The 17,865-nt window shown below is 62.9% G+C and overlaps 1 protein-coding gene across 5 annotated transcripts in view; it reads left to right on the forward strand.

Annotated features, from left to right (window-relative positions):
* Adamtsl2 (ADAMTS like 2) overlaps positions 1–17,801 on the forward strand; it is a 29,200-nt gene extending 11,399 nt beyond the window's left edge. For 3 of the 5 annotated variants that reach the window (XM_087182948.1, XM_004848972.4, XM_087182951.1), the window contains 10 exons: positions 3,097–3,436; positions 4,709–5,081; positions 8,695–8,792; positions 11,356–11,482; positions 12,245–12,458; positions 12,540–12,695; positions 13,376–13,546; positions 14,159–14,335; positions 16,591–16,735; positions 17,119–17,801. In XM_087182948.1, the coding sequence (XP_087039074.1) occupies positions 3,097–3,436; positions 4,709–5,081; positions 8,695–8,792; positions 11,356–11,482; positions 12,245–12,458; positions 12,540–12,695; positions 13,376–13,546; positions 14,159–14,335; positions 16,591–16,735; positions 17,119–17,258 (1,941 nt within the window). In that variant the 3' untranslated portion in view covers positions 17,259–17,801. The remainder of the gene's footprint in view (positions 1–3,096; positions 3,437–4,708; positions 5,082–8,694; positions 8,793–11,355; positions 11,483–12,244; positions 12,459–12,539; positions 12,696–13,375; positions 13,547–14,158; positions 14,336–16,590; positions 16,736–17,118) is intronic. The other 2 variants (XR_015439797.1, XM_087182950.1) reach the window with 2 other exon arrangements.
* The last annotated feature ends 64 nt before the right edge of the window (positions 17,802–17,865 follow it).

Genomic DNA, 17,865 nt, shown 5'->3' on the forward strand with positions numbered 1-17,865 from the left:
GACTGCAGCAGAGCCTGGCCTGTGTTGGCAGGCAGAGCCCTCCCATCGTCATATGGCTGTTTGGTGGCTCTTGGCCCCAGTCTTCTTTCTGTTTGTGCCCTCTGGGCTCCTGACCCACAGCCCTGCCCTTTGCCTGGCCCCCAAAGCCAACATCTTATTTTGGGTTAAGCTGCTGCCTGCACAGAGGGAGATTGCACTGGGAGCGTTTCCTTCCCTCCTTGTCTGAGGGGCGCCGTCTCGAGGTAGATCCCCCTTTGGCTTGTGCCCTCCTACCAAGCTGACCCGCCTTGGTATCTGGTTTGGCTGTGTCTCCACCCTCACCTGGTCACCGGCGTCCCTCTGTGCAGTCCGGGCCATGAGCTCAGAAATGAGCTGGTGCAGCAGCCTGGGGTCAGCAGCTTTCTGACAGCTGCTGGTGCGGCTTTCTCAGGCCTCTGCCCTGACTGCCCAGTCCTGGCTGTGGACTACTTGGTGTTCTGAGCAAGCGTGGTCAGAGGATTCCACTTCCGGTGGCAGGCTGGAGGCTTTCTCAGGTGATGTGCATTTATTTGCTGCTGATGGCCTGCCAGAAACCCCAGTTCTCCTGGCCACGGAGCCAGCCAAGTGTACCATGCCAGGACCGTGCAGGGCCCACCTTGCTCAGACTTCCACCCAGAGCTGGCAGCGTGTTCATCACCAGCATGTGGAGGGCCAGCGTTCCTGTATGTGGCATCCTCACTCGCGGTGGCGGGTATGAGCTGCAGGAACCTCCCCTGCTTTCGGGGAGCATCCCGGCAAACTGAACTCAGATTTTCACCAACGGGGATGGGGACACAGTATTTTTAGGGTTGAGTCTCTGGCCATGTGGAGGACATGGAGGCCTCCGGTGCCTCCTCTTGACCTGGCAGACACAGTGTAATCGATGCAGGGCACTGGGTGCAGTGTTGTGTGGAGGGTGACAGTCCCTGTAACCTGGTATGACTGGGAGCTGGACGTTCGTGTAGCCCTGGCTCGCTGCTGTGCACCTGTGTTCTGTCTACCCCACGTGGAGGGATGCTGCTCTGGGCCTCCCCAGTTGGGGATGAAAATCCACCTCCATCTTAGTGGCCCAGCCCATGGATGTGTGAGTGGAACCTAGAGAGGGGACCAACCTGGCCCAGAGCGGCAGGGCTGTGACCTGGTCAGGCCACACAGCACACAACCACGTCTAGGTGGCAGATCCACTGGAGTTGAGGACCCCCACCCTGAGCCTCCAGGACACGACTTGTGGCACTAATGTCTGCCACCCAGGATGTGATGTTGTCTTGGATTTGGGGCCAGAACAGAGGGTCGCGTAGCCTCAGTGACAGCTCCACCTCACAGGTCCAGGACTGGCGTGAGGGATCTGCCAATGCCAGCTGTGCTGCTGGGGACAGGGAGCCTGTGGGCCAGGAGATGGACTTTGAGCCCACTGGGACCTGGTCACGGTGCCTGGGGGTCCTGGTTATCAGTGAAGACTTGGATCCTGGTTTCAGGATGCCCACCTATTTCTCCAGGGCACAGCTGCCACCCCCTGGAGAGGACTGCAGATTCCTAGCTGCATAAACTGTGGATCCTGGGTCTGAAACCTGGCTCAGGACACAAGGAAGTATGGTGGCATCGCATGGGGCCGCTGTCCCGGCTCCTGGTCCTCCACCTTGATCTCCTCTGCTCACACGGTTGAGCAGCACCTTTTCCGGCCCATCCACCCTCGAGTGGTGCTTTGTCCATCATCCTGTTGGCCATGGACCAGGCCCCAGGCGGCCACGTTTGCTACTGTTCTTGGTGACACCTGCGTCTGCCTTGCTTCATTATCTCTGTTCCCTGGCACCACCCAGGCCACTGGAAGCTCTGGTCTGAAGCAACCTCTGCTGCCACTAGCCTGGCCCGTGAGGCCACCCAGCGCTGTCCCTGAGTGATGCTGGTGTCATTTCACAGCGGCATTTCTTTTCTCATCAGGGAGTAGAATGTCCTCCAGCCTTCTCGAAGAGCAGAGTCCCCTGGTGGCTTGTCCATGGAAGGCAGGGTGCTTGTCCCTCTCTTAGTGTCGGCACCGCTGGCTCCGTCAGCCTGGGAGCCCCCAGCCGCGCCCTCAGCTGCCCACGAGTCCAGGGTGCACGCTTCCTCCTCAGGGCTTCCTGGATCGGCTGAGGATGGGATCTGGGCCGAGCTGTTGTTCTGGTGGTCAGTAGTCCTGGAGCTGGGCTCAGCCCAGGGGCATGTGGAGGTGGGAAGAGAGGTCTCTGCCAGCTTTCCAGGGAGGCCCGGCCCTCTCGGGGCCCAGAAGGTGCAGGGCATCAAATTTCACATATTCTGAGCCTCCCAACTCAGGTCTCTGGGTCCACATCCCAGGGCCCCACTCTGCGTTCCGACCTTGTCCTTGGTGCTCCTCTGCCCCTTCTGCCCTGAAGCTGTAGCACTGAGCCGCCCTGTGTCCCCACCCTGTCCTTGCTCTACAGTCCCCACTCTGTGGAGTCACCCTCTGCCTCCATCTCCAGCGCCTTTGGTTCCAGGTCCCTTGTGCTTTCTCGGCCCCACTCTGTCCCCAACAACCCCAAAGCCTTGAAGTGCCGCCCGTGCCTGCCCGTCTGGCTCACGCTGCCTTCTGGGGGCCTCAGAGCTCCGCCCACTGCCCAGCAGACCCTTGTGGCCCCGGGGAGGTGTGGGTTGACCCTGCTCCAAAATCTGTTTCAGAACCAGCTTCCGGGCGGCCCCTGCTTCAGGGTGGAGACTGGGGAGTGGGGAGAGGTCAGGGGCCCTGCGCTCCCCACAGGCCTGGGCGCCTCCATGGGAGCTCTGTGTCTAGGCTGTTCCCCCTCAGGGTTGTCCTAATTGAGGCAGGGCCTGGGTCTCTGGGGAGAGGGCAGGGCCCCATATCCCTGCATAAAGTTTCTGGTGCACATGCTGCTAATGTGCAGATGGGTTTCAGCTGCTTCCACTCTAGAAAGTTCTCTGTGGCTCTTTATTGCCTGTACCAGGTCCTCCCCTGGGGTGTCCATGTGCGGAGCCCCATGGCCTTGAGGGGGGCCGTGCCCTTGGCTCTCTGTGACACAGGCAGGGCTGGAGGGAGGCCGGGATCTCACAGCTGCTCCTCCCCAGGTGTGGAACCAGAATGGCAAGAGCCCCTCCATCACCTTCGAGTACACCCTGCTGCAGTCTCCGCCTACACATCACCGCCCGTCCCTCTACTACAGCTTCTCCGAGCCCCCCTCGGCCTCCACCAGTGCCGAGAGCCAGGAGCTCCTGGGCTTCCTGCAGCGCAATGCCTCACTCCACAGCCCAGCCTCCTCGGAGCAGCTGGGCCTGGACAACCGCCTGTTTGGCCCCCAGGACCCTGACATGGAGCTGGGCCTCCTTCGGGGCCCAGAGACCAACGAGGTGTGCGAACCTGCCGGCAGCGGGGTCTGCCAGGGGCCCTCCAGGGCCAAGGGATTCCGAGGTAACCAGGAGCCCCCTTGGGTGGCAGGGAGGCCGGGGCTTCCAGGACCTCAGCCCCTTCCCAGACTGAGGAGGTTAGGCAAGGCGGGGTTACTCACACACTCCGGGCAGGCCCGATGCAAGTTCTGTGAGGTAGGCAGTGGAACCTCAGTGTCCGCAGGAGACCGGGTCCATGGCCCTGTCTGACACCCAGATTCCCAGAGGCCCAAGTGCCCTGTTTCAGTGCTGTGGCATTGGCCCAGACCTCTGGCATGGTTGTCTCAGGTGACGGATGACCCCTGACAGTGCATAGGCCAGGCCAGCAGTCAGATTGTTAGGGACAAACGTGGCACACCAAGGTCTGGGTGTGTTCAGTACAAGTCAGTTTCTCCTGAGGATTTCTGAGCCCAGGCTGTGGAATCCAGGACTGTGGACCACAGAGGCAGCAGGCAACAAGACAGCTGTCCGGCTCTCCCGGGGGGCATGGAGGCTGGCGTGGAAGTGGCTTGGCAAAGTCACCGTGTGGCCCTGGAAGAGCTGGGGCCAAGAGTGCTGGGCTCCCAGGGCTCACACGGGGCCCTGGGCCAGGGGGTGCATCTGAGGTGGGGGTGCCCAGTGCCTGCTGGCTGGGAGTGACGGCTCTCAGCCCTGCCTGTCCTGCAGCAGCCCCTTGGTCCCTCGGGGTCTTTCTGTCCTTTCCTCTTTGGAGGACACTGGTCGTGTAGGGCCCACCCCAAATCCAGGATGGCTTCATCTCCTGGTCCTTCACTAGCCCCACGGTCAGGGACCCTCTTTCCAAATCAGGTCGCGTGCTGCGGTCCAGCTGGCACATGCTTTGGGGGGCCCTGTCCAGCCCATGCTGGAGCCCACTGGTCTCTACAGAGTCAGAACCCACTTGTGTGCTTCTCACTCCAAGACCTTGGCTAAACTGGGTCTTTTGTTGCCCCCCAGGACTGTGGATTGAACCCAGGTCCTTCACACTGAGCCACATCCCCAGCCTCCCCGACCTTTTTATTTTTTATTTTGAGTCAGGGTCCAGCTAAGTTATTAAGTTGCCCAAGCTGGGTTCCAACTTGTGATCCTCCTGCCTCAGCCTCCCAGAGTGCTGGGATGACAGGCATGTGCCACCACACCTGGCTCCAAATTGTGTCCTGCTGAGCAGAAAGGACCTCCCTGGAGCACCCTCATCCCCTCGCCCAGGGAGGACCTCTCCATTCTGGAGTCCTAAAGGCAGCAAGGTGGGCAGCATTCACACCCAGCAGGCGACTTGAGGTCCAGCTGCTTGTCTCTGCAGACCGCAATGCCACTGGGATGGCGCGCATGAGGGACAAGGATGACCAAGAGGCGGATGTTCATCTCACCTCCCAGGAGCTCCTCTCCGCCAACGCCATCTCTGACCAGCTCCTGGGCGCGGGCTCTGACTCCGAAGAGTTCGCCCTCAATGAGACGGGGAACAGCATCTTCGCGCAGGGCGCCCCCAGGAGCCCTACGACTGAGAGCCTCTACGTGGACTACGAGGCAGGCGCGGGGGTGGCTGCTTACCTGCTCAACGGGTCGTACCTGGAGCTGAGCAGCGACAGGGTCACCAATGCTTCCTCTGAGGCCCCCTTCCCCAATGCCAGCGCCAGCCTCCCCTCGTTGGCGGGGAACAGGACCCACAAGGCCAGGTAGGGGGTGCTTCCACCCTGGGGGGCCCTGGGCAGGGTCAGCCGGCAGGGACCTGGCCAGGACGACCTCGTGGTGAGTGGGACAGGGCTGCTCCTCTGGCACCCGTGGGGCTGAGCATAGGGTCAGAGCCTGGAGCGCACTGTGTCCTCCCCACTGGGGAGGCCTGTGGCCCCGACTCGGGTCTCTGCTGCTGAAGCCAAGTGTGGAGCTGAGAGGTCTGGGGCAGCCTCGGGAGCCCAGGCAGGGACCTGAACGTTCACAGCCTCCATGGTGTCCTGCTCCCTGGGCTCAGGGATGGCGGCCCGGAGTCCCCAGCCCCTTGGCACGTGGGCCCGTCCCCCAGGCTGAGGACACCAGAAGGGTCTGAAGTCCTCACTCAGGGCCACCTGGAGCAGGGTTTGGGACCAGGCTGGAGCTGCAGCTGGGGCAGGCCGTGAGAGCCACAGGGCCCTGGACAGTCAGGGCTGGGGACACATGGGTGGTCAGCACTGGGGATGGCTGGACAGTTGGGGCTAGGCTTGGAGGAGCTCGAGGTCCGGTGCCCCCCTGGTTGGTGTGGGCTGTGTGCCGAGTGACTCGGAGCTGCTGTCCAGTGTGGAGGACACAGCCCCTGGTGATGAGGCCTCTGGGCTGAGGGCCACACCCTTCTGCAGAAAGCCTGATGGCAGTGTGGCCGGAGTGAGCTTGGGGCCAGGCTCTGTCACCTCTGCACGGGCAGGATTGGCATGTGTGCGTGGGCCGCTGGCTTTTGTTCTGTGTCCTGGGAACCTGGCCACCCAAGCCCCTTGTCTTCAGACCGAGCAAGAGCCGAACCCCGGCAGGGCTGGGGATGCTGAGGCCAGGGTCCCTGGGATTGGCTTTGGTGGGAGATTTGGTGATGGGGTTTGGACCATCTTCTCCCTTATCCCCAGGGACCTGGGGTGACAGCGTGGCCTATCTGTGAGCCAGAGAGACCAGGGCACAGGGCTGGTGGGGAACCCTAGGGCATTGCAGATGGCTCCTGTGGCCTCCTCTGCTCAGGTGGGGAGGCCTCTGTGTCTGCCCTGCTTCCCATGGGTGGTCAGGGCTGTCTGCTCCTTTGACCCAGCACCCTCAAGGCTTCTGGGGGCTGGGCCTTAGCTCGCTTTGGGGAACGAGTATGAGAGGCACGTGGTGCAGAAGGGCTTGACGTGTCGAAGCTGCAGTAAGGCCACACCTCCCGGGTGGGGAGAGGCCTCCCATGACCACGGCCCAGGGTGGAGACGGGGTCCACCAGGGGCAGAGGCCCCTCTTGGTCTGCTCGAGGTGCAGGGAAACAGCACGTCCCACCCTCCTCTGGGCCTCAGTTTCCTCCCCAGACAAAGGAGATGCACTGGGTCCTGCACCTGTCACTAAAGCTGCTGTCAGCACTCAGAAAGTCAGGCCCGGCTCAGTGAGCTGCGGCTGCTGCCCCTGGTCAGCCGGGTGCCATCAAAGAGTGCTGCCAGAGGGGGCCAGAAATGGTCTGGGGAGATAAAGGGCTGAGGAGGCTGCTGGGAAACTACCAGGCCAAAATAGCCATGTCTCGGGTTTGTCCAAACACAGGAAGTGGTGTCTGCCTGGGGAGCAGGCGAAATCAAAGGGGCAGCCCGGAAAGGAAGAGCTATTTTCATCTTCTCAGAAACGCTTCAAACAATGAGGGGGGTGTCACCAGATGCGACTTCGACCCTGCATCTGAGACACACACGCCTCTCTGAAGCCGTGGGGGAGAGAGGAAGACAGACCTCGTTTATAAACAAACATAGTCATTCCAGAGCTTCTGCTGCTGGGGATACAGGAGGCTGTGCTCTGCCAGGTGGCCGAGCAAGGACCCAGAGGCCGTGACGGGGTTGGGGAGCAGAGCGGGCAGCAGCGTTCCTGGGTGGCCTGGTGATTCCTGGGGGGCTCTTCTTGATGTTCCTTCTGAGACAGGAAGCCGTCAGCGCTGCAGTGTTGTGCAAATACGCCCAGGGCTTTGTTCCTGCGCCACACACTCGTGCCCACGCCCCATGTGCCACAGAGGGGTGCGTGGGCAGCCCCTCTAGAAATACCACTGGGGCTTGAAATCCTAAGGGTTATTTTGAACCCAGCAGCTCTCCCTCGAGTGGAGTGAGTCACGCCGTTTGCTGGCTGGGAAGAGTGTAATTAGATGACGATGGTGGTGCTTTGCCCATGGCAGGGCAGGCGGGGCGTGGGGCTTTTCATCCCTTTTTGTTCTTGGGGAGAATCTAAACTGTTGGAAGCAGGTGGGGACCCATCCACACAGCCACGTTTTCTGAATGGAGCGTTAGGGTTGGTTTTCCGTGTTCTCCCCTCCTAAGTGGATCTGCCCACCCAGATTGGGGCTGCGGAATGGGTCCCCCGCAGCAGCTCTCCAGCTCTCCATGGAGCCCTAGTTCTGAGACATCAGGGTCGTGGCCCTGCTCCCATTTCTAGAGCTCCCCTTCCTTGTAGAGGGGAGGGAGGGAAGAGCTTCTCCTCCCCCTGCCCTGAACTGGGGGCTGGACCAGGCTGGGTTCCTCCCCTTCTCCCTGAGCCTGGCTCTGGGACGACACTGGGGAGTCACATCAGTGGGCTCGTTCCTCAAGCTCCTGTTGATGGCTCATCGCCTGGGCATCAGAGGGTGACGTGCATCCCACGGGCTCCACCAGAGTTGGGTTCCCCTGGAAAGCATAAGCCCCAGTCCAAGCAAAACCAAGAGCCATTTGCACCCGCGGGACTCAAACAGCTTCTGTTCTCCCCAAGCGACATCCCTATCACTGAGTCGCCCTGATGGCAGAGTGAGGCCCCAGGACTCAGACAAGCCTTGAGGTCCCCAGAAAAGGGCCACATGTCAGGCCATGAGGGGGCCAGAGGACAATCCTCGTTAGCCAGCTGGGCCTGGGGAGTAGCTGTTAGCAGGACCAGCACTCCACGCCTTCCCTGGCTCCAGCTGCAGACTCCCCGGGGTCCAGCACTGGCAGCTGTGTCTTGAGCAGATGCCCTGGGTTGCTCCCTCTGACCCTTGCAGGATCCAAAGAGCCAGTGCAGGGGACATAGGGCGGCCTGGGCTCGTCGCCTGGTTCAAAGGAGCCAGCAGGCCTAACAATAGTTGGCCTCAACTGTCCAGGGCCCGGCCAAGAATCAGCTGGTGGCTGGCTGGGTCCCAGTGGGCTCTTCCCAGCCAGCGGTCTGTGCAGCCATCGAGACCCAAGCCTTGGTGGGGTGTGGCCGCTGTGCCTGCAGCTGGGTTTTGAATTCTGATCACCGGAGGCCAGATGGCCAGTGGCCCCATGCAGTGGGAGTCCCGGGGGAGGGAGGGTGCAGGAGGGAATCATGGGACATTCTCAGACCTGTGTGTCTTCTGAGATCCCTTCTGGGTGTGAGGGAGGCGTCCAGCAGCTGGCATGGGCAGTGTGGCAAGAAGTCTGCATGTGTGAGGAGAGCGGGCATTGGAGCCCAGCTCCTGCCAGGCACCTGGAGTCCACCAGGGCTTTTAGGGATGGGAAGGTGTTTGCCGCTGTCAGTCATCCCATTCTGTCCCCAGGGCCCTGGCCTCCCAGCAGGGTCCTGGGAGACCCACTGGCTGAGCTGTGAGGATGTCTCCTCACCGCCCTCTCTCCTCTCCTGGCCCAGAACCCGGCCCAAGGCACGCAAGCCAGGCGTGAGCCCAGCTGACATGTACCGGTGGAAGCTGTCATCCCATGAGCCCTGCAGTGCCACCTGTACCACAGGTACTGTTACAGGTGTCCCTGGGCATCATGGGTGTCATGGGTGCTGTGGGCACCCACCCTGAGCCTGCCCCTACGGTGCCCTGGAGTTGACTGTGGGGCTGGCCCAATGATCCATAACCTGCAATCGTGTGCCATGGTGAGAGTTGGATGTCAGTCCCTCAGCGTGCTGGGCTGCATGGACCTGGACTCTGGGGTCACCCCAGCTGCTCGTAGGCTCCCTCGTCTGCTGCCCTTGCTGTCGTGCAGTGTTAGGGTCTCTGGGAGCAGTGGGAAGCTTCGGGGGGTGCGGGAGGGGAGGGGTGGACCCTGAATCCACGCCAGAGAGCATAGGCCAAGTCTAGGCCATCACCCATCCTCGGGGGAGGAGAGAGGAGAGGCACAGAGACCCCTGGGAGGGGACGCCCAACAGAAAGACACCTAGGCATCAAGGTAGCCTTGGACCCGGGCTCTGGCCGTGCACCCCCACCCTGGGTTGCTGGCCATGGCCACCAGGGGCTCAGTAGTCTCTGCTGCCTGCTCTGATTTCCTGCCCGGGGAGGCTGTAAGGTCAGAGGTCAGACCCAGGACTGGCACGGGGCAGTGTCAGGGAGACCCCGAGGGCCAGCGCTGAGGTCACACTGCAGCCACACTTGGGACTTTGTGTCCAGGCTTTGTGTCCTTGAGGTCCATGACATCCCCACCTTCCCAGAATCCCCAGCAGACAGGGCTTTGAACACTCTGCACTCTGGCCAGTGAGCACACTGAGGTGTCCTGGCCTGACTGTGTCCGGTACCCCTGGCTGACATCTCAGGGGGCCAGGCCCTGGTGAGGAAGGACCATGCATAGGGTTCTGCTCACACTGCCAGCCCTTCTTGAGGCCTGGCACCTTCAGGGAAAGTGGCTCTGCGGGTGTGTGTGACAGGTGCAGGAAGGCTCTGTGTGCTGCAGCTCGGGGACCCTGGCACACAGCTTCCCCGCCCCTCCATGGACTGAGTGTGTCCTTATCCCAAAGGGGGTGTGGGCACTGTGGAAAATGAAAAGCACCCCACATGGCCGAGCTCAGCAGGTGGGCACTGTCGCTAGTCTAGAGAGCCCGGAGCTGGAGCCGAGGGGCCTGGCCCCCAGATGTGTGCATGTGACCCTCCCTCTGTGGGCTGGCTCCAGGGGAGAGAGCCTGATGGGAGGTGTTGGGTGTGTGCTTTGCTGCCCACCCTGGCCCGGGCACTTGAGTGTATCGGGACTGGAAGTGAAGGACTCGACACGCTGCTGGCTGAGGGAGAGCCCCGTGTGGGCAACGTGCCGGGGGAGAACATGGCGGCTTTGCCTCTCAACACCCAGGGAGGGGCCAGGCGGAAAGGGCACCGGGCCTTCCTGTCCCTCCCGGAGCCATTCTGGCATTCCGCCCTGAAACCTGGTGCTCGACACTCAGGCTGCAGTAAGGCTGCAGGGTGGGCTGGCTGCTGTGGGGCTCGGGGCCCTGCATGCCACAGTGTGCCCACCACTGTCCAGGGAGGGTCACCGCCCACAGCAGTCCCCGTGCTCCGTGAAGCCCAGGCCCCACGTGGAAGTTATAGTCAGAGCCTGGACCGTCCTGTGCCCTGCACTTCGGCTTTGGGGATCTTGTTTTTTCTGAAATGCTGTTTTGGAGCAGCAATGCAGGTAGATGAGTTCGGGGCCATGGGCAGGGCCTTCCAGACTATTCCTTGTCCCCTCTCCCGGACACTACAGTATGGTGTGGGGGATGGGGTGGCAGGGACTTGGCTCAGGGGCCATTAGCCCAGGCCGTTCTATGTCCAGGGACGCCCTGGGGTTGTCACAGCCTCCGTGAGACATTCCTGTTCTGTGGTTAGCGCACTGAGGCTGGAGGAGTCTGGTTACGATCAGAGGGCCCAGGGGGCTCCAGTGCCAGCCTCTCTGTTTCCACCCAGACGGACAAGGAGGAACCAGTGAATAACCAGGCTCAGGGAGGGGTTTGTGGGGCCCAGTCAGGGCTGGTGTCACCAAGCCTGGACGATCCAAGCGGACCTGGCCAGGGCCACCTGCCCTGTGAGCAGGCTGAGGACGGTGCAGCCCACTGCTGCCAGAGAGGGGTGTGCCCCTGGCCTAACCCACATGTTACCCCAGAACCGCAGAGGCCTGGGTCTTTCTTACTCACATCCCCTACCACCGACAAGAGACCCCAGGGCACCCCAGGGCTTTCCCACACAAACCTCTGCCCTGACTGGCCCTGGGCAGGGGCTGCCTGCCCTTAGGGAGCTGCCCTGTGCCTGTCCATGCCACCCAGGGGAATGATTGCAGCAGCCCAAGGGGACCTGTGCTAAGGACAGGCATCTAAGCTGACACCCAGAGGCTGGCTGGACTTTTTTCTTTGGACGAGTGAAAGGCAGTGGCGCCCGGCTGTGTCTGCCCTCTCCTCCACGTCTGGGCAGGCTGGGTTTGCCTAAGCCCAGGGTTTGGGCCGCCAAGCTGGGTGCTGAAGCTGGGCCGGGCGGAAGAGAAGAGGTCTGGTCCTGAGGCACAGATGCCAGGAGGTGGCCCGTCCACCCACCACACACTCATGGCCTTTCCCCTGCCCTGAACCCAGGGGTGATGTCGACCTACGCCTTGTGTGTCCGCTATGACGGTGTCGAGGTGGACGACAGCTACTGCGACGCCCTGACCCGGCCCGAGCCCGTGCACGAGTTCTGCGCCGGGAGGGAGTGCCAGCCCAGGTCCTGCCAGGGCCCGCAGCACGCTGGGGTGCACGGGGGGTGTGTGTGTGCCATGGCCGCCCCTGGTGGGGCGTCAGGTGCGTGCACTGGGGCTCTGCCCCGAGGAGCAGCTGGCCTCTGCACTGGGTTCTGCAGGCTCAGAAAAGAACCAACCCTAAAATAGACGCCCACTGTCCTGCTGGTATGGGGCCCACTTTCTGGCCTCCCGTCCTGCATCGTGGACCATGTCAAGACCCAGCTCCGAGTCCCCTTGGGACCACCAGGCTGGGACTCCGAGATGCTGGCCTGGCTCCACCCCAGAGGCCAAACCTGTGCTGCCCTCTGCCTGCCAGGGCCACCTTCCCTTTCTCCTTCCTGCCTCTGCGTCCTGGGCATTTGCTTCCTTCCGGGAAGGGCAGGAGACCCCTGTATCCCCGAGCCCATAGACTCCAGACCTCTTGTTCCAGCCTGTCTTCCCAGGATCCCCCAGTTTCCCCCTGGTGCTCACCCCCAGCTTGGGTGGAGAGGTTCACCCAGGCCTCCCGTTCACATCGCCCTGGCTCCAGGCAGGGGCTCCGGACACTGGGGTGTCCACCGGTTCCCAGGAGGTGGGAATGGCCCTGGGGCCTGCAGGGAGGGCGGGCAAAAGCAGCTCAGAGCCAGCACTGCTTTGGGGCCAGAAAAGCCCCGGCCCCACCCCTTCCTGTGTGGCCTGGCTGGCTGCAGTGAGGTGTCTGGGCTGTGGGGCGGGGCGCTGAGGGCCGCCCTGCCCTGCCCCGGCAGGTGGGAGACCAGCAGCTGGAGCGAGTGCTCGCGCACGTGCGGTGAGGGCTATCAGGCCCGCATCGTGCGCTGCTGGAAGATGCTGTCCCCCGGCTTCGACAGCTCCGTGTACAGTGATCTGTGCGAGGCCACGGAGGCCGTGCGGCCTGAGGAGCGCAAGACATGCCGCAACCCGGCCTGCGGGCCGCAGTGGGAGATGTCCGAGTGGTCGGAGGTGAGGTGAGGGGCCGGGCGGGCGGCGGGCGGCGGGCGGCGGCACGGGGCCCCGAGTGTGCCCACCAGCCGCCTCCTCCAGTGCACTGCCAGGTGCGGCGAGCGCAGCGTGGTGACCAGGGACATCCGCTGCTCCGAAGATGAGGAGCTGTGTGACCCCAGCACCCGGCCCGTGGGGGAGAAGAACTGCACCGGGCCCCCCTGCGACCGCCAGTGGACCGTCTCAGACTGGGGACCGGTGAGGGCGTGGGCCGTGGGGCACCCCCCCCCCAGGGCCCTGACTCAGTTTCCCCATTTTTCTGGAGAGGGAGTGGTGGGTACTGGTCCCTCTCTCACTGGTGCGAGAGCCCAACGGTGATCCAAGAGCGAGAGGCAGGGCCTCCCTCCCTGCACGGCCCTGTCGGGCGCCCTGTGTCTGTCTCTGCCTCTCAGTGTCCCTGTTTCTCCCCGTCTGCCTTTGTCTCTCCCTGCCTCCATCTCTCTGTATCTCTTCTCTCCCTCTCCACCTGTCTCTCCCTGTCTGTGTCTCTGTCTCCATATCTCTGTCTCCACCTCCGCGTCTCTGTCTTCTCTCCCTGCCGCCCTGTCCGCTTGTTTCCTTGCCTCTGCCCCTCTGCGCTCCCTGCCTGTTTCCGCCCACCTCTGGTCCCTGTTCTCGCCAGGTGCTGGCTGAGGCCGCCTCTGCTGGAGGTGTGGGGGGTGCACGCGTACCCCGCAAGCTGCGCTTTTCTCTGTGTGTGTTCAGCATCGACCGTGTTATTTCCGTAATTAGAGCAGGAAATGTTATTTTAAAAGTGGTTACCACAGCAACCGCTTCCCTGCGCTGCCCTGGGAGCCGCTGCTCTCCGCGGGGGGGACCACATGGGTGGGGACTCAAGGCGCGAGGCTCCCCTCAAGCCCCCGACGGCCCTCCTGCAGTGCAGTGGGAGCTGTGGGCAGGGCCGCACCATCAGGCACGTGTACTGCAAGACCAGCGACGGACGGGTGGTGCCCGAGTCCCAGTGCCAGGCGGAGACCAAGCCCCTCGCCATCCACCCCTGCGGAGACAGGAACTGCCCGGCGCACTGGCTGGCCCAGGACTGGGAGCGGGTGAGTGCCTGGCGGCCACAGGGCCATGGCCAGCGGGTGACTGGTCAGGACGTGGGAGTCACTGCAGAGGAAGGGGCAAAGCAACAAAAGTTAAAGCTTGGAGAGCCAAAAAGGCAGGCGGAAGCCTGGCCTCCCGATGGAGTAGGCCATGCTTGTGAGGTCCCGGGTGGGCTGTCCTCCAGGGCGGGCCATTTGGCTGCACCGACCGCCGGCCTTGAGGACCCTGCGACCTCTGTTACCACACCCGGTCCTCCTCCCACTGGCCCGTCGTCACTTGTCACCCAGGAGCGGTCTCCGACGAATTGCTCTGCTACAGCTTCACCAACCGTCTCAGGCAGATCACTGTTAACTGAGTTAGCCAGGCCAAACTGTTCTGCTAGATCGATTCTGGCCAAATTGTCATTGGCACGTTTGTTTCACAACAGATGGTTTGGGGCCCAGTTGCTTTTGACCAAATCCATTTGGAGACAAATGGTTATTGAGCAGAGTTCTCAGCCAAACTGCACCGTGTGCTATGGGCCAAACCAGTCACTGGAGTCGTGGTGCATGTGCCGGTGGCGTGTGTTCCTGTCCTCCGGCCGGGCCACTGACCTGTGCCCTGGGCGCCTGCAGTGTAACACCACGTGTGGGCGAGGTGTGAAGAAGCGACTGGTCCTCTGCATGGAGCTGACCAATGGGAAGCCACAGACGCGCAGTGGCCCCGAGTGTGGGCTGGCCAGGAAGCCGCCGGTGGAGAGCACTTGCTTTGAGAGACCCTGCTTCAGGTGGTATACCAGCCCCTGGTCGGAGGTGAGAGCCCTGAGGCCCCGAGTCCATTCTCCTGCCCTTGCGTCCGCTAGGTGCCTCCTGCAGGTGCCTCCACCACTGCCGAGAAGCCTTCTCTGATCTTACCCCTGGTTCTCATCCTGGGCCTTCTGGGGCCTGGTCACTTCCGGCTTTGCACAGTGGCCTTTAGGGGGAGTGTGGAGGCTCTGACACCCTTCGTGGGATGCACTGGGTGGGGCACAGCTGGGAAGGGAGTGGGACCCTGGGCCAGGACGCTTCCCCACGGTAGGGGAGCCCCCTCCGACACGGGCTGGGCCCTGCACACTTCTGTGGGCTCCTCGGCTGCAGTCCCCAGCCTTAGGATGCTGGCTGGGTGGAACCGGGTGCTCTCTCTGCCAACAGAGCCATGCCTTCCCCTGGGGTTTGGACTGGCTGAAGTCCCCTCCCTTGAACTGGGCGGAGGGCGCCAAGCTTTCCATTTCTCAGAGGAAGAGACAGGCGTCCAGTGAGACCTCCTGGGATCCCGTGTTACTGGGTGTGGTGGGTGGGACACGGAGCCCAGGCAGGGACCCTGAGGCAGGAGTGGCCCCAAGTCCTGGGTGGGGCCTGCCAGGGCAAGGGCACCCCTGCCATCCTGTCAGTCTGCACCCCCTGTGGAGGCCTCCCGCTGCAGTCCTGGGGCTTGGGGCTTGTCAACACCCCCGAGCTCCCTGGTGCCCAGAGACTGGAAGCCAGCTTCAGAAACTTTGGCAAAGTCTGCCTGTTGTCCCCCACCCAGAACCCAAGTGCCACTGTCACCCCGGGATGAGCTGTCAGCCTCAGGAGGGCATGCAGGGCCCAGGGCCGTCCCCAGGGGTCAGTGGCAGGGACTGGAGAGCGGTTCCACTGTCCAGCTGCATGAGTAGGGTCTCAGCTGCCTGTGCCTGGCCCTTGGGGACAGTGGGGGTGCCAGTGGGACGTAGGGCCCAGAGCCTCCACTATGGTGCCTGCAGCACAGCCCACAGGCTGGGGCTGCCTGGTGTGGGCTGCTGGGCCATGGGTGTCAAATTCCATGACCTGGGGCTCCAGGCGAGGGTCCTAAGGGTCTATGAGGTGCTGTCCGAGGGGTCCTGCTCCCGTCCAGGGGTGCGCCAGGCCAAAGGACCTCCTCCCACCTCGTCCTTTGTCACAGTCCAGGACAGACGCTCAGAGCTGCTACTGAGGACCCCAGTGACAATTCGGAGGCTGAGGCCGGGCTGGACTCCCCAAGGAGACCTGGGCAGACCCGGGCCAGGAGGATCCACGGCCCTTAGCCAACGCCAGATGGAGAGACTGGGGCATGTTGGGAAGCAGAGGGCCCTGCTGGGTGGCTGAGGGGCTTGGGGAGCCACGCTGAGCCCAGCACTCTGGGGCCAGTGGCAGGTTCAGGTGGGAGGGCAGCTGTGGGTCCAGGAACTCTGGGCCACAGAAGGGGAGAGAGAGATCAGGGATACAGGACCCCAAAAGTAGCACTGTCTGGTGAGGAGTGGCTAGGTGGGACGAGGGCCACAGTGAGCACCCAGGCCCTGTCACCTTTGTCCTTTGCTGTGGCCACCTCCTGCACCGGGCTCGGGCTCGGGTCTGTTCCTCAAGCTGCCCTGTCCCAACCGCTCCCTGGGGGCAGGCGTGGGCGCCAGGAGTGGAACCCGCCGTCTCCAGGGGCACATCCAGAGGTTCCTTGTGGCGCCTGCCAAAGGCTGATTGTCCCCTGGCAGCAGCGCCAAGGCGGCCTCTCCTCACCTCCAGACGGGGCTGGGCAGCGCCTCCTGCCAAGTCTCCTCAGCCTACCCTGAGCCTGTGCAGACAGAACTGGAGGTCGGGCTGCGGGGGATGCCCGCCTCACTCACCTCGGGAGCCCAGGGCTGGAGCCCAGGGCTGGGGCCCAGGCTTGCGGGTGACGCAGGGACCTGCGTCAGGGAGCTGCTGCCGGAAGGGTCTTGGCAGGAGGGCGGGGGATCGGGGCCGGCAGATGTCCCTGCGCTCGGGGCAGCTGAGCACGTCTGAGGGGAACCTCTGGAGGGGGTGCCCTGGCTGGGCCGTGGCTTCCCAGATGCACGGGACTGGACGGTAGTGAACCCTCCATTCCAGATCCAGGGCAGTGGGGCCACAGCCCTCACTGGAACGTAGTCATCCCCTCACGGTGCCTCTGGAGAAACTGAGGCAGTGTAGGGGCAGGGGTAGCCCCAGCTGCAGGTTCTCAGCCCCCTTCGGGTCTGGCCGGTGGCCTGGGAGGGCTCACTGCACGCATCTGTCTCCCCCAGTGCACCAAGACCTGCGGGGTGGGTGTGAGGATGCGGGACGTGAAATGCTACCAGGGCACTGACGTTGTCCGTGGCTGTGACCCGCTGGTGAAGCCGGTCGGCAGACAAGCCTGTGACCTGCAACCGTGCCCCACGGAGCCTCCAGGTGAGCTCCTGCAGGGAGGCCCAGGGCCTGGGGTGCAGGTGTTAGCCGGCACCAGCTGGACACAGGTATGGAGGTTCCCCAAGGGGAGGTGGAGAGGGGACCAGGAGCCCTGGCCAGGCTCCAAGGCCCAGGGGTGCCACGCTGACCTCTGTGCTTTGGGAAGTGTCAGTTTAGCTGGGCGTGATGGTGCAGGCCTGTAATTCCAGCACTCTGGGAGGCTGAGGCAGGAGGATCACAAGTTCACATCCAGCCTGAGCCACATGGTGACTCTGCAAGACTGTTTCAGAATAAAAAATAAAAAGGGGGTGGTGGGCTGTGAAGGGAACCTGTAGAAGTTTGCCCTTGGCTTTCTGCTGACCACCTCCGCCATGTCCCTTCCCCAGATGACAGCTGCCAGGACCAGCCAGGCACCAACTGTGCCCTGGCCATCAAGGTGAACCTCTGTGGCCACTGGTACTACAGCAAGGCCTGCTGCCGCTCCTGCCGGCCACCTGCACCCAGCCGAGCTGCTGCAGGCCCCTGAGACCCATGCCCCGTCCCTGGGTTGCTGCTGCTCCAGGGACCTCTCCCTGGACACTGTCCTGCATCCAGCTGGGCCCACGCTGGGAAGACCTGACACTGGGCTGCAGCCCACACGAGGGACTCCAGGGCCCCATGCCTGCCTGGAAGCTGTCCACAGAGCCACAGGGACCCTGTGGCTGAACCCGAGGCCCCGCCAGCGTGGGGAACATGCCTGTGTCCAGGGCCTTCTCAAGGTGACTTGCAGATGACTGGGGAAGGGAATGGCCTCCCTCCCTCGGTGACTCGGGGTTGTGGGAGCCACAGGGCACTGGGAGGCCCAGAGCGCCCTGGTTCCTGATGTGTGGATGCATCCTCCTTCCAGGGGGTTGATCGCATGGCCCAGCATGGGCTCTGCCAGCTGTATAGGAGCTCGTGTGCTGGAGGGGCAGTGCACTTTACGCCCAGGGCAGGCCCTCTTTTTTATGTTGTATTTGTTCATGGACAGCAGGGCACCCTGTAACCCCTCAGTACTCATTGGTGTATGTTAATAAAGTGGTCATATTTATGGCAGGCTCCAGGGCGGTTGGGGACCCTGGAGGGTTCAACAAAGGTGCAGAGGTGGGGGACAG

This window comes from Heterocephalus glaber, unplaced genomic scaffold (assembly GCF_053883595.1).
Source record: "Heterocephalus glaber isolate CG9 unplaced genomic scaffold, H.glaber_assembly_v1.0 deba00001479, whole genome shotgun sequence".
NCBI lineage: Eukaryota > Metazoa > Chordata > Mammalia > Rodentia > Bathyergidae > Heterocephalus > Heterocephalus glaber.